Below are 16,291 nucleotides of genomic sequence, written 5' to 3'. Positions count from 1 at the left end.
CCTGCGTAGCTGAGACTACAGGTATGCGCCACCATGCTCAGCTATTTTTTTTATTTTTAGAAGCAAGGTCTCACTATGTTGCCAGGTTGGTTTTGAACTCTTGGTGTCAAGTGATCCTTCTGTCTTGGCCTAGAAAGCACTGGAATCAGACACAAGCCACCATGCCCAGCCCTGAACCTTGTTTGTAAGGTCCTAAAAGGCCAGGCAGCAGCCACATGATCTAGCATTGATTTGGAAGTACTTCCCAATTTCCCAACATTAGAATTTGTTACCTAACGAGGTTCTCTCTCATTTAAAGACATTCCCTTGGCTTGGTACTGTGGCTCACGTGCATAATCCCAAAACTTTGAGAGGCCGAGGTAGGAGGATTGCTTGAGGCCAGGAGTTCAAGACCAGCCTGGGCAGAACAGTGAGGCCCCATCTCTATTAAAATTAAAATTTTAATTCAAAAAAAAAAAAAAAGAGAAAGAAAAAGACACTCACCGGTAGGGTGGGTGAAATCAAGGCTAGCAGATGTGGGATGGCATTGTTTGAGATGACGCTATCTCTGAACTCTGGGCCGTCACCTATAAATAGATCAGAATGTGACATTCAGAGAGAGAACAAAGACAATCCTGAAGTGGGCGACTAATTTTTTTAAGAGCGTGCAAAGGGCAAGAGATAAAACCTCATTCCCGGGTTTAGCAAGTAGGTAGTATAGCCACATACTAAATTCTGGATCTCTGGCGTGGCTGGTGGGTGGACAGTCCTGATGTAACAGGCAGGCATCACACAGCAGCAACTGCTAGAAGCAGAGGCTGTAGGCATAGTAGAGCCAGCCAACTCAGCCGAGGTGGGCTGGTGGCATCTCACAGGATGGTTCTCAGGAAGACGAAGGCTGGTGCAGGCCAAGTTGTCTTCCCAGAAGACCTTGGCACAGGGCAGTAACTTCCAATGCAACTCAGAACAAAGTCTGGGGATCTGTTGGTGCTGGTGACCAGCCATTGGCTACCTTAGCTAGGATAACAATTTTAGACCCTAGAAGTCTCTATTTGTATTTGTCATCCATCAAGGCAAGGAGTCACATTGTACCATCCAGTCTTGCCCACTTTACTGCACCAAGCGAAATGAGAGACAACTTCTCTAATAGGTACTTTTTCCTTATGCAACTTTTGTTGTTATTTTTTTGGTGGGGGGGTGGTGCAGGGGAGGGGGAAATAGGATCTCACTCTGTTGCCCAGGTTGGAGTACAGTGGTGTGATCATAGCTGACTGCAGCCTCGACCTCCAGGACTCAAGCAATCCTCCTACTTCAGCCTCCTGAGTAGCTGGGAATACAGGCACGCACCACTATGCCTGGCGAATATTTTTATTTTTTGTACAGATGAGGTCTCACTACATTGCCCAGGCTGGTCTTAAACTCCTGGGCTCAAGTCATCCTCCCACCTCTACCTCCTAAAGTGCTGAGATTAAGGGCATGAGCCACTATGCCAAAGCCTCTGCAAACATTTTTTTGTTTTCTTTTAGCGGTTATTTTATATTCTGTTTGCTAATTCCAATATGTGGAGTCCTTGGAGGTCTAATCATACTGTTTCTGATGACTCAGTCACAGGGGGTTGTTGCTTCTGTGAACTTGAAAATGCTAATAGTTGGCTGATCTTAATTTGTCAAAATCCTGAGGGACCTAATTGAGTTTTCCCTAGAAAGTCACTGGATTAATGTCAGTCAAGAATCTGGGGCCGGGCGCGGTGGCTCAAGCCTGTAATCCCAGCACTTTGGGAGGCCGAGACGGGCGGATCACGAGGTCAGGAGATCGAGACCATCCTGGCCAACACAGTGAACTCCCGTCTCTACTAAAAAAATACAAAAAACTAGCCAGGCGAGGTGGCTGGCACCTGTAGTCCCAGCTATTCGGGAGGCTGAGGCAGGAGAATGGCGTAAACCCGGGAGGCGGAGCTTGCAGTGAGCTGAGATCCAGCCACTGCACCCCAGCCTGGGTGACAGAGCGAGACTCCGTCTCCGAAAAAAAAAAAAAAAAGAATCTGGGGGCTTCCAACCCTACAGCACTAATTCACTACACCATGCAGGAAACAGCATCGAGTACCACATTCAGAAAGATAGTCTTAGGATTCCACTTTCAGGGAAGGCTTGTTAGCCCAAACCAAGGAGTTTGTTTTGTTTGTTTTTGGCATGTTCCCTTAGCAGCCTCCACGGAAGGCAGAGTCCTTCTGGGGTCCCGAGTTATGTAAGGGTCTGTCATAAACTCCCACACTGCATAAGCCAAAGACTTGTTCTTGAAGCCACTAAGCCCTGAGGCTGTAGGACCCTGGTGTTGGCAGATGTCTCTAGTTAGCCTGTGGCTTCAGTATACACTGTATCATCCTGTTCCAGCTTCAATATTTGCCCTCTAAACTTGGATTTGAGGGTTCTTGGTGTTTTGAAACAGTATCTCCCTCTGTTGCCCACACTGGAGTGCAGTGGCATGATCTCTGCTCACTGCAACCTCCTCCTCCCAGGTTCAAGTGATTCTCCTGCCTCAGCCTCCCGAGTAGCTGGGACTACAGGGCACGCGCCACCACGCCTGGCTAATTTTTGTATATTTAGTAGAGATGGGGTTCCACCATGTTGGCCAGGCTGGTCTTGAACTCCTGACCTCAAGTTATCCATCTGCCTTGGCCTCCCAACATGCTGGGATTACAGACATGAACCACCGTGCCTGGCCTGGCTTTGAGTTTTGAAACAGCTCATTGTACCCTTGCCAGCACTTCTGGGTATTTACATGGCAAGGGGTTCTGGGACATCGAGTATACCCCACCACCCAAAGAACCCTTACGGTATCCTACACACCTGGCCCCCCGTCTTCTTAGCCCACTAAGGGGAGAGTCTCACCGGCTATATTACCAAGAGCCCACACTGCCTGTTCACACACAGCCATGTTGGAGGAAGACAGGAGCTCGATCAAGGGCTGGATGGCTCCCCCTTCTACCACGGCTCGAGTCTGCTCCGAAGTCCCCGAAGCAATGTTGGTCAGGGCCCAGGCAGCCTCAAACTGCAAGCAGGGGTAAAGTGATGACTTCAGGAACTCCACCATCCTGGGAATGAGGCCCGCTTCAATGACCAATTTCAGAGGGGGGTTCTTTTCCTGGGATAGCATTTTCCTGTTCAATCAAAGAGAGGGTGGGGAGGGGGAGGTCATGTGAGGGAGGTATTGAGGACCTCCTTTTAGGCCAGGTGCAATGGCTCACACCTGTAATCCCAGTACTTTGGGAGGCCAAGGTGGGCAGATCACTTGAGGTCAGGAGGTCAGGAGATGGAGACCAGCCCAGCCAACATGGTGAAATCCCGTCTCTACTAAAAATACAAAAATTAGCTGGGTGTGGTGGTGCATGCCTGTAATCTCAGCTTCTCTGGAGGCTGAGGCAGGAGAATCACTTGAACCCAGTAGACGGAGGTTGCAGCGAGCCAAGATCATACCACTGCACTCCAGCCTGGGTGACAGTGAGACTCCATCTCAAAAGAGAAAAAAAGAAAACCTCATTTTATATGTGTTCTTGGCATTCCTAACTATCAGATGAGCCACATAGCTGGGCCGGAGCTACTTAACATCCTAGCATTCAGCCGATAGCATTTTTCAGTGGTAAACCAACATTTTCCCCTTTAAGGTGTTATCTACAAGATGAAATTTCTGTAGAGGCCAATGTAAATTAAGCAATTCATCTCTGACAACACATCGTACCTTTTAAATTGCCCTCAAGGACAGTGTAGAATAGCAATTTTGTCTTTTAGACGGGCTAGCCTTTTCTTGTGTTTTACGGGCATGTTGCCAATGCCAAGGAACCAAATAGGCCACTGGAGCTGTAGCCACCACTGGAGCTCATTGCTAACTATGAACCTGCAACAGCAGAAGTCTGTTTGGAGATACCTGGCTGTCTGGGTGGCCTGGAAACATAGGACTGGATCTGAGCTATTCACACCTTTGATTATTTCACCCAGATTGAGGCTGACCTGCAAGGAGAGACACATTTCAGGTCAGATTCTCTGTCAAAATGAACTGTAAACATCACTTACGCTAGCCATCATCCATCTGATTAAAACAGCCTGGCTTGAACAGGATGTCCCATCTTGCATGCTGTTCTATATTTGGGGAGGGAAGAATATAGTCCATAGATCTCACAGATCTGTGTGACCCTTCCCACTCTTAGGGGAGAAGTAATTCCTATCATTACTTGGATCCCCAGAACATTATTATCCCATGCAGTAAGAACATGCTAGTGAACACAAAACAAAATGGCAGACTAAGGACGTCCAAAAAATTATCTCCTCCACAGGGGCAATGAGAAAACTGACAAAAATAGAATCAACTTTTTCAGCACGGTAGAAATTGACCAAAGGCTGGCGGCCAATTGTTTTATTCAAGCCAGGAAGTGTTTATCCAAGAAAGACAACTGAATCGCTGTAAGAATCATGAGAGCTTTGTGGCATTTTGACTTGCCCTATTCCCACCCACCCTCAGCTCCATGGTAGCCTTGAAAACCAACAGTCCACACTCATTGTGAAAAACAACAGCCTCACAGCCACCAGAAGAGGCAAAATAGGTAGGTGCTCCTTTGGAGCCTCATTCCCAGAAAATTATTATTTGATCTGTCTGGTCATACCCTGAAAGATTCTACTTACAGACTGCTTTGACTCAGAGCTTACTCAGTATGAAAAGGCTTTTCCCTAAGAATATATGTTGAAAACAGAGGAAGTTGTTTAACTTCACAGCTACCTGAGAGGTTGAATAAGAGTTGGGATAAACAGGCTAACAAAAAAAACTTGAAAGGAATATTATGTGTAGGGCTATGCATATGCTTTAAACACACACACACACACACACACACACACACACACACACACACCCCTAAGACCCTCAGCTCTTACCTCTTGCTGACCTTGAGGCTCTGTGCAAACAGGACGTAGAGGCTTATGGCAGAATTGTCAACTACTTGGCTGACTGGTGAAAGCATGCCCCCAACATAGAGCTTCTTGGCAAAATTTGAGTGTTCTTTTCCTTGTGGTTCCGAGTGTTAAAGTGAATCTCTAATTATTAGTTGACCACTAAGCAAACTGAGCAGACACTTCAGCAGCCACACATCACAAAAAATACAGATTTTAGATAATTAATTCAGAAATTACTAATCACACCCAGCAACAAAAACAAACCCTGGGGCAATGGAAAACCTGGTTTCTAGAGTTGTTACACTATTTTAAATGACTGGTTTTCAACAAAGATTATGAGACAAGCAAAGAAAGTGTGACAGACACATATACATATATATGTGAAAAAAGCAATCAATAGAAATAGTCCCTGAGGAGACCAGATGTTGAACTAGACAAATATTTTAAATATAGTCAAAGAACTAAACCATGACTAAAGAACTAAAGTGCAAGAATGGTGTCTCACTAAATAGAGACTATCAGTGAACAGATAACAGTTACTGGAAGGAGCCAGATACAAATTCTGGAATTGGAGAATAACTGAAACAAAAAATTCACTAAAGGGGCTTAACAGCAGATAAGCAGACATAATAAAGCAGCAGTGAAGCTGAAGATACGCTAATTGCAATTATCCAGTCTGAGGAAGATAACACACACAAGAGACTGAAGATGAAAATTGACAGATCTGGCCGGGCGCGGTGGCTCAAGCCTGTAATCCCAGCACTTTGGGAGGCCGAGACGGGCGGATCACGAGGTCAGGAGATCGAGACCATCCTGGCTGACACGGTGAAACCCCGTCTCTACTAAAAAATACGAAAACTTAGCCGGGCGAGGTGGCGGGCGCCTGTAGTCCCAGCTACTCGGGAGGCTGAGGCAGGAGAATGGCGTAAACCTGGGAGGTGGAGCTTGCAGTGAGCTGAGATCCGGCCACTGCACTCCAGCCTGGGTGACAGAGCGAGACTCCGTCTCAAAAAAAAAAAAAAAAAGAAAAGAAAATTGACAGATCTTTAGAGATCTGTGGGACATCATCAAGGATACCAACAAATGCAGAATAGGAAGGAGAAGAGGGAAAGAGGCAGAAAGTATATTTAAAGAAATAATGGCCAAAGAAATTCCCAAATCCAATAGAATAATTAATCTACACATCCAAAAAGCTCAATGAACTCCAAATAGAATAAATTCCAAGATCCAAACATTTATAATCTAACTGTTGAAAGCCAAAACTATAGAATCAAAAACATTGAAACCAGCAAAAGAGAAGCAATTCATGTACAAAGCATCAATAAGATTAACAGCTGATTTCTTATCAGAAAGCATCAACGCCAAAAAGCTGAGGCGCAGTGAGCCAAGGTCGCACCTTTGCACTCCAGCCTGGGTGACAAGAGTGAAATTCCATCTCAAAGAAAAAAAAAAAAAAACAAAAACTTTACCATCTTTACAAAAATTTCTCGCTCATTCTTCGAGGCTAGTATTACTCTGACACCAAACCAAGGATATTACAAGACAAGTATACACTAATATCCCTCATAACTACTGATGCAGAAATTCAACAAAATAGGAGGAAACCGAATGCATAAACTTTTGAAACATATGGTCAACATATTGGTCATCATGATGAATTAGGATTTGAACTCAGGAATTCAGAAGTGAATTTAACATGTGAAAAAAATCAACATAGTACCCCGTATTAACAAAGGGGGGAACCACATGATAATCTCAATGCAGAAGAAACATTTAACAAAATTCAACATACTTCCATAATTTAAAAAAAACACTCAACAAACTGGAATAAAAGGCAACTTCTGATAAAGGCATCTACAAAGAACTCAGAGGTAGCCTCACACTTAATGGTGAAAGTCTAAAAGGTTTTCCCCAAGATCAGGAATAAGACAAGGATGTTGCTCTTTTCACTTTTATCCAACACGGCATTGGAAGTTCTAGATGCATTAATTAGGCAACAAATAAAGTGCATACAGATTGGAAAGAAATAAAACTATTTGCAAGTGACATCATCTTATATGTAGAAAATCCTAAGGAATTTACACAAAAAGCCTAGAGCTAATAAATTCAGCGAGGTTGCAGAATTGATATACAAAAATTAATTGTATCTTTAAACACTAGTAGTGATCAAAAATCAAAATAAAGCAATTTAATTTACAACATAAAAAGAATAAAATGCTTAGTAATAAATTTATCAAAAGAAATCCAAGAGTTATATGCTGCAAACTGTAAAAATAAAAAATAAAAAAATAAGGAGAACAGAAATGAAAAGGTATCCCATGTTCATGGACTGGAAGACTTAACATTGTTAAGATGGCAATACTCCAACCTTGTAAGTTCAATGACTCCTTTCTATAGGTTCAGTGCAATCTCCATCAAAATCAGAGCTGCTTTTATTGTAGAAATTGACAAACTGATTTTAAGATTCATATGGAAAACAAGGGATCCAGAAGAGCCAAAATTATATTGAAAAAAGAACAAATCTGAAAGACTCATCCTTGCCAATTTTGAAACTTACCACAAAACTACAGTAATCAAACCTTTCATGACATAAAGATAAACATATAGATCAATGGAAGAGAACTGAGAGTCCACAAATGAATCCTCACATTCATGGTCAATTGATTTTTTGACAAAGGTACCAAGACAATTCAATGGGTAGAAAATAGTCTCACCAAATAATTGTACTGGTACAACTATATATCACGTGCAAAAGCACAAAGTTGGACTCCTATTCTCACCATTTACAAAAATTAACTCCAAATGGCTCAAAGGCCTAAAAGTAAGAGCTAAAATTATAAACTCTTAGAAAGAAATTATAGATGTAAATCTTTGTGATCTTGGATTAGGCAATGAATTCTTAGATATGATGCCTAAAACACAACCAAGAAAATAAACTAGACTTCTTCAAAATTAAAAACCTTTATGCGTCAAAGGATACTATCAAGAAAATGAAAAGACAACCCACAGAACAGAATATATTTGCAAGTCATATCTGCTAAGGTTTAATATCTAGAATATATAAATATCTAGAAATTATAAGATTTAATATCTAGAATATATAATCAATAAAAAATAATTTGACTTAAAAATGGACAAAGGACTTGAATTTTTTTTTGGTGGCAGGGACAGTCTCACTCTGTTACTTAGGCTGGAATGCAGTGGCACAATCTCAAGTCACTGCTCAAGCTATTCTCCTGCTTCAGCCTCCCAAGTAGCTGGGAATACAGGTGCATGCCACCACACCCAGCTAATTTTTATATTTTTAGTAGAGATGGCGTTTCACCATGTTGGCCAGGATGGTCTCCAACTCCTGACTTCAAGTGATCCACCCACCTCAGCCTCCCAATATGCTGGGATTATAGGCGTGAGCCACCAGGCCTGGCTAATTTTTATATTTTTCATAGAGATGCAGTTTCACCACGTTGGCCAGGCTGGTCTCGGACTCCTGAGCTCAAGTGATCCTCCTGCCTCAGCCTCCCAATGTGCTGGGATTACAAGCATGAGCCACCATGCCCGGCATCTGCTTTTGTCATCACATTGCTCTTCTTATAAGAATCGTTGAATGCCAGGCCCACCCAGATAATTCAGGATCACCTCTCTATCTCAAAAATCCTTAACTTAATCACATCTGCTACATCCCTTTTGTCATAGGGTAACATTCACAGGTTTGGGTATTAGAAGATGCAGACGCTTGGGGTGCCATGATACAGCCTACCACAAAGAGTGAAACAGGCTTAGTACACAACCCAGTTATTTTCAGTGGAACTGAAAACACCCATCCACACAAAAACTTGTACACAGGATGTTAATAACAGCACTCATCATAATAACCAAAAAGTAGAAACAACTCAAAAGTCCCCTAACTAATAAACGGATAAACAGGCCAGGCGCGGTGGCTCACGCCTGTAATCCCAGCACTTTGGGAGGCCAAGGCAGGTGGATTACTTGAGGTCAGGAGTTCGAGACCAGCCTGGCCAACATGGTGAAACCTCGTCTCTACTAAAATATAAAATTAGCGCGTGACACATGCCTGTAATCCTAGCTACTCAGGAGGCTGAGGCAGGAGAACGGCTTGATCCCGGGAAGCAATCAAGTTGCATTGAGCTGAGATTGTGCCATTGCATTCCAGCCTGGGTGACAGAGTGAGACTCCATCTCACAAATAAATGGATAAACAAAATGTGGTCTCTCCATAAAACAGAATATCATTCTGCCCAAAAGGAATGAAGTATTGATACATGCTAGAACATGGATGAACTTTGAAAACATAAAAGGTCAACACAAAAGCTCACATGTTGTATGATTGCATTTATAGGGAATGTCTAGAAGAGGTCGTTCCAGAGACACAGAAAGTAGACTAGTGTTTGCAGAGACGGTGGGGGATGAGGAATGGGGAGTGACTCCTGAATGAGTGTGGAGTTTCTGTTTGAGTTGATGAATAGGTTCTGGAATTAGCTAGTGGCAATGGTTGCACAACTTTGTGACTATACTAGAAACCACTGGTTAGGTAAAGAGTGAATTTTGATGTGAATTATACCTTCATTTCTTTAAAATATGCTAATATACCGGGTGTGGTCGCTCACACCTGTAATCCCAGCACTTAGGGAGGCTGAGGCAGACGGTTCATGAGGTCAGGGGATCAAGACCATTCTGGCTAACACGGTGAAACACCATCTCTACTAAAAATACAAAAAATTATTCGGGTGTGGTGGCGGGCACCTGTAGTCCCAGCTACTCGGGAGGCTGAGGCAAGAGAATGGCATGAACCCAGGAGGTGGAGGTTGCGGTGAGCCAAGATCATACCACTGCACTCCAGCCTGGGCAACAGAGTGAGATTCTGTCTTAAAAAAAAAAAAAAAAAACTTTTTTTTGTTGTTGTTTTTTGAGATGGAGTCTCACTTTGTCACCCAGGTTGGAGTGCAGTGGCACGATCTTGGCTCACTGCAACCTCCGTCTCCCAGGTTCAAGTGACTCTCCTACCTCAGCCTCCTGAGCAGCTGAGATTACAGGTGCACGCCACCACGCCCAGCTAATTTTTTATATTCTTAGTAGAGATGGGGTTTCACCAGGTTGACCAGGCTGGTCTCAAACTCCTGACCTCAGGTAATCCACTTGCCTTGTCCTCCCAAAGTGCTAGGATTATAGGCGTGAACCACTGTGCCTGGCCTTTTTTGCCTTTTGTTTCATACCTTCCTTGGATGGGGGGATTCTAGGGACTGCTCCAAACAAACGAAGCTAATTAGAGATATAATTCAGACTCCTGTGGCAATTCAGAGAATGACTACACATTTCATTGATGAATGGGAATGTGTCATAGGACCCACCCACTTGACAAAAATGGAACCAGTCTCTGCCCTCTACAAGCCCTAAGCCGAGCAGGGTAAAAAGGGTGCATGTGGGTGGTTAAGGCAGGACAGACAGTGGTGTACCCCAAAAGAATATAGAGACGCCATTATTGAGGTGCTAAGAAGGAAAACTTCCTGGTCAAGGTATTTGGTATCCACAGAAACCAGACTAACCTTGAAGTCAACCCAAGATCTGCATTTAATGAGGTTGGGGCTGAGAAATAACCTTCACCCACCCTCATTTCCTCGGTTTTCAGGCTAAGGGGTAGCAAGTAAATTTTCAATTAGAAATATCACTTTTGGCCAGGTGCAGTGGCTCACACCTGTAATCCCAGCACTTTGGGAGTCTGAGGCAGGCAAGTCACTTGAGTCCAGGGGTTCAAGACCATGGCAAAATCCTGTCTCTATAAAAAATACAAAAATTCACGAGGCATGGTGGTGAGTGCCTATAGTCCCATATACTCTGGACGCTGAGGCAGGAGGCTCACTTGAACCCAGGAAGGTTAGGGCTGCAATGAGCTCTGATTGTGACACTGCACTCTATCCTGGGTGACAGAGTGAGACCCTGTCTCAAAAAATAAAAATTTAAAAAAATTAAAAAGTAAAATAAAAGAAATAGCACCTTCTCCATCCCACACTAGAACTTCGATTCCACAGACTCAGAGCCATAGGAGTAACGGCCATTAGCCTTTTGACAAAGGCAGTTTAGCTCAAACCATAATCTCTTCACTCCTTTCTTTAAAAGGCCAAAAAGAGTTTGCAAGTTCTGAATTTATTAAACATTATCCAGCCAGAGACACTTGCTAAGAACATATTTTGCCCAAGACTACTCTAAACACTACGTACTGACCGCCACCCCTTTGGCTGGTTTTTCAGGTGTGTCAAGGCAGAAGCTCGTGATATTCCTTCTCTTTAAGGTTTGTTCATCTTTCTTGGCCTTTCGGAGCTCCAGGCTGACCGCCATCCTCTGCTGTCGCCTCAGCTAGTGAGGAAAAGAAATTGGAGCATTTAGAACCGGGAGTGGGGATGTCACCACATGTAGAACCAGGAGTGAGGATGCCACATTTAGTCTGTCAAACATGTTTCAAATCATCCAATTTCATTTTCACAGATACAATAGGCTGGAAGAGTTCAGATCACACAGTTAGTAAATCATCTCAGCTCTGTTTACCTCCTCTTTTCTCTTACACCACGTCTGGAAAATAATTTGATCTTCCTTCCAAAATAAAGCAAGACCATGCACAACCTTGACAGGCCGGGATTCTCAGCTGTAAAAACACTTCAGCAAAGCATCCCATTGCCCTAAGTCTGAACACATCTTCAATGACGCTGATGATTTCCTGAAGTGTATGGCTGCTTCCTGAATGTGCCCAGGCCTTTTCAGTGGTGGCTACGATAGGTGGTGCTGGGGACAACTGGGGGACTGCCCATGTCCTAGACACCCTGATCATTTTCACTATATATATATTTTATATATTATACAATTATATATATATATATTTTATATATTATATAACATATAATATATATCAAATATATATTTGATTATAATTATAATAGATATCAATAGATATTATATATATCAAAATATTTATATGTAATATAAATCTATATTACATATTATATATATTTTTTATATTATATATATTTTATATATTTTTTTTCTTTTTGAGATGGAGTCTCACTCTTTCACCCAGGCTGGAGTGCAGTGGCACGATCTCAGCCCACTACAACCTCTGCCTCTGGGGTTCAAGCCATTCTTGTGCCTCAGCCTCCCAAGTAGCTGGGATTACAGGCATTTGTCACCACACCTGGCTAATTTTTGTATTTTTAGTAGAGATGGGGTTTCTCCATATTGGCCAGGCTGCTCTAGAATTCCTCAGCTCAAGTGATCCACCTGCCTCAGTCTCCCAAAGTGCTGAGATTGTAGGCTGAGCAACTGTACATGGCCCATTTCCACTATTAATGAAACCTGTCTATAAGCCATTAAAGCCTTCATCCCCAAAACTGCATACTGAGGGAGATTAAAACTAAAATGAGGCTGGGCATGGTAACTCATGCCTGTAATCCCAGCACTTTGGGAGGTCAAGACAGGAGGATCACTGAGGCCAGGAGTTCCAGACCAGCCTGGACAGCATAGCAAGACCCTTTTTCTACCAAAAAAAAATTAGCTGGGCATGGTAGCATGCACCTGTAGTCCTAGCTACTTGGGAGGCTGAGGTGGGAGGATCCCTTGAGCCAGGGAGGTCTAGGCTGCAGTGAGCTATGATTGTAGCACTGCACTTCAGACTGGGCAATAGAGTGAGACCCTGCCTCTAAAAAAACACATGCTTATGCTCGTGCTCTCTCTCTCTCGCTCTCTCTCGCTCTCTCTGCCAGTTAATGACTCAAACTTTATAGTATTAAGAATCCTGAGGAAATGACTTAACCTTTCTAGATAGCTGAGCTTAGGCTGAAGACATTTCAAGAACAATTATAAAGAAGTCACCATGTATCAGATATTTTTGGTTCCTTAAGCTACTTAATTCTTGCTTGAAAAAGGACCATCAACTGGGCACAGTGGCTCATGCCTGCAATCTCAGCACTTTGGGAGGCCAAGGCAGGAGGACTGCTCGAGCTCAGGAGTTCAAGAACAGCCTGGCCAACATAGTGAGACCCTGTCCCTACAAAGAAAAATAAAAAATTAGCCAGGCATGGTGCTACTTGGGAGGCTGAGGTGGGAGGATCACTTGAGCCTGGGAGGCAGAGGCTGCGGTCAACTATGATCCTGCCACTGCACTCCAGCCTGGATGACAGAGCAAGATCATGTATCAAATAATAAAAGGAAAAAACGTAAAAGGGTCATGGTGGCATTATATGGCAAGGCAGGAACATCTTTGGGAATCACTGAGCCCATCACATTGTTGCCCCCTCGCTAGGCAGGTCTTCCCTGTAAACACTTTTGTACCTTTCTCTCTTCTCTTTGGCAGGCCCTACCTGTTGCTGTCAAGACTCAATTCCTTTGTTCTCACTGATTTCCTTTAATCTGCAGTGGTTCTGGAAGCCAGACAGCTTCTTTGTTGGAATAGGTTACTGTAAGAGTGATTTGGTTCCTGGGCGAGGCAGTGGCTCATGCCTGTAATCCCAGCACTTTGGGAGGCTGAGGCAGGGGGATCACGAGGTCAGGAGATTGAGACCATCCTGGCCAACATGGTGAAACCCCATCTCTACCAAAACACACACAAAAAATTAGCCATGCGTGGTGGCAGGCACCTGTAGTCCCAGCTACCTGGGAAGCTGAGGCAGGAGAATTGCTTGAATCCAGGAGCCGGAGGTTGCAGTGAGCTGAGATCACACCATTGCACTCCAGCCTGGTGACAGAGCAAGACTCCGTCTCAAAAAAATAAAAATAAAAAATAAAAAGTGATTTTGTTCCTGATGGTGGCCTAACCAGGCTGCTCTGACCCTGTGCTTCCCTCATTCTCATCAGGCTTTTGGATTCCCAAGGTGGAGCTAAACTGATATGATGCCAGTCAAGACACAGAGATGGGGGCTGGGTGCAGAGGCTCATGCCTGTAATCCCAGCACTTTGGGAGGCCAAGGCAGGCAAATCAGTTGAGGCCAGGAATTTGAGACCAGACTGGCCAACATGGCAAAACCCTGTCTCCCCTAAAAATGCAAAAATTTAGCCAGGTGTAATGGCGCACACCTGTAATCCCAGCTACTTGGGAGGCTGAGGCATGAGAATCGCTTGAACCTGCGAGGCAGAGGTTGCAGTGAGTCGAGATTGCGCCATTGCACTCCAGCCTGGACTATGAAGCAAGTCTTCATCGCAAAAATAAAAAGATAGAGATGGAGGACAAAGCTAGCAACAGAAAACTATGCTACCGAAGAGGCTGAGTGAGAGTTAGAATCCATATATGCAGCACAGACCCCCGCCTCCCACTGTCCCCAGCCCTTGGGCTCAACCTGGCAGCAAGAACAGCCTGGACCTCTCAGTTCCAAGTCCTATGTCTACAAGGCATGCTTGTTGGCCATACCTATATGCTGACGTTTTAGCTCCTTGGTAAGCCTCATTGACATGAGCAGCTGTAAACACCTGTATACTGGCCCCTGGGAAAGCCATCCAGCCCCTTGGAAATAAATAGCGGCCTGGTTTTTTGTTTTTTTCAGACGAAGTCCCACACTGTTGCCCAGGGTGGAGTGCAGTGGCACAATCTCGACTCACTGCAACCTCCGCCTCCCAGGTTCAAGCAGTTCTCCCGCCTCAGCCCCCCAAGCAGCTGGGATTACAGGCCTCCGCCACCACGCCCATTTGTATTTTTAGTACAGACGGGGTTTCACCACATTGGCCAGGCTGGTCTCGAACTCCTGACCTCAAGCGATTTGCCCACTTCAGCCTCCCAAAGTGCTGGGCTTACAGGCGTGAGCCACCACGCCCAGCCCAGCCTGGTTTTCTGGTTTGGTTTTGTTTTAGAGACAGGGTCTGGCTCTGTCACCCAGACTGGAGTGCAGTGGCACAATCACAGTACACTGCAGCCTTGAACTCCTGGGCTCAAGCAATCCTCCTGCCTCAGCCACCAGAGTAGCTGAGACTACAGGTACCTGCCACCACACTTGGCTGGTTTTGTTTTTGTAGAGTTGGAGGTCTTGGTATGTTACCCAGGCTCATCTAGAACTCCTGTCCTCAAGCGATCCTCCCACCTTGGCCTCCCAAAGTGCTGGGAACACAGGCATGAGCCACCACAGCCCAGCTAAGCAGCCCTGTTTTATGGATGAAGAAACTGGGGTTCTGAAATTAAATAATTGCAAGATTCCATGGAAACTTTGATTTGATTCCACAGTTGTCTGGCTCCTAAGTCCACATGTTTTTTGTCTTCCCCACCTTTAATATTTTACGATGAAAATAGCAAACATACAGAAAAGTTGAAAGGTTGATTCAGGGAAACACCTAGGCATCTATCTAAAGAATCTTTTGCTATATTTGCCTTATCAACCCATCTCTCCACCACCACCACTCCCCATCCTCCCTTTTTTTTTTTTTTTTGAGATGGAGTTTCTCTCTTGTAGCCCAGGCTGGAGTGCAGTGGCGTGATCTCAGCTCACTGCAACCTCCACCTCCTGGGTTCAAGCAATTCTCCTGCCTCAGCCTCCCAAGTAGCTGGGATTACAAGTACATGCCACCACGCCCAGGTAGTTTTTGTATTTTTAGTAGAGACAGGGTTACACCATATTGGCCAGGATGGTCTTAATCTCCTGACCTCGTGATCTACCTGCCTCAGCCTCTCAAAGTGTTGGGATTACAGGCATGAGCCACCGTGCCTGGTCTCTTCACCCCATTTTCTATGCAGATTGCACTGGCCCCCGATAGAAGCAGGTAGGTGTTTTATACTCACAGATGCATCTTTGCCGCAGTACTTAAATTTTCTCCGCCTGTCTTCTGGAGCATCTAAGGTCGGCATATTGACTGGAAGTAGTAAGTTACCTGCAGGTTGGACAGGAACAAAGAAATTTTCAGCGCCCATTATGTGGGTTATTATTTCAGTATCACCAGGCTCTAACCCTTAAAGGGCTCACAGTGGAACAGAGAGTAGACCCAGGAAGCTAGCCTTTTTTTTTTTGAGACGGAGTCTCGCTCTGTCACCCAGGCTCGAGTGCAGTGGCAGGGTATCAGCTCACTGCAATCTCCACCTCCCGGGTTCAAGCAGTTCTCCTGCCTCAGCCTCCCAGGTAGCTGGGATTACAGACACCTGCCACCATGCCCAGCTAATTTTTGTATTTTTAGTAGAGATGGGGTTTCACCATGTTGGCCAGGCTGGTCTTGAACTCCTGAACTTGTGATCTGCCTGCCGCAGCCTCCCAAAGTGCTGGGATTACAGACATGAGCCACCGTGCCCAGCCAGTGTTTTTTATTTTTTTGAGACCAGGGAAACAGAGAGAGTTAGAACCCATATACACAGCACAGACTCCCCATCCCCAACCCTTGGGCTCAAGCTGGCAGCAAGAACAG

At 44.6% G+C, this 16,291-nt stretch overlaps 1 protein-coding gene across 1 annotated transcript in view; it reads right to left on the bottom strand.

Annotated features, from left to right (window-relative positions):
• KPNA7 (karyopherin subunit alpha 7) overlaps positions 1-15,760 on the bottom strand; it is a 35,298-nt gene extending 19,538 nt beyond the window's left edge. The window contains exons 1-5 of the mRNA XM_025380723.1: positions 15,678-15,760; positions 11,153-11,284; positions 3,901-3,983; positions 2,868-3,136; positions 484-566 (exon numbers count right to left, since the gene is read on the bottom strand). Of these exons, the coding sequence (XP_025236508.1) occupies positions 484-566; positions 2,868-3,136; positions 3,901-3,983; positions 11,153-11,284; positions 15,678-15,743 (633 nt within the window). The 5' untranslated portion in view covers positions 15,744-15,760. The remainder of the gene's footprint in view (positions 1-483; positions 567-2,867; positions 3,137-3,900; positions 3,984-11,152; positions 11,285-15,677) is intronic.
• Between the last annotated feature and the right edge of the window lie 531 nt (positions 15,761-16,291).

This window comes from Theropithecus gelada, chromosome 3 (genome assembly GCF_003255815.1).
Source record: "Theropithecus gelada isolate Dixy chromosome 3, Tgel_1.0, whole genome shotgun sequence".
Taxonomy (NCBI): Eukaryota; Metazoa; Chordata; class Mammalia; order Primates; family Cercopithecidae; genus Theropithecus; species Theropithecus gelada.
Note: the sequence above shows the minus strand (reverse complement) of the source record. Positions and strands in the feature narration are given on the sequence as shown.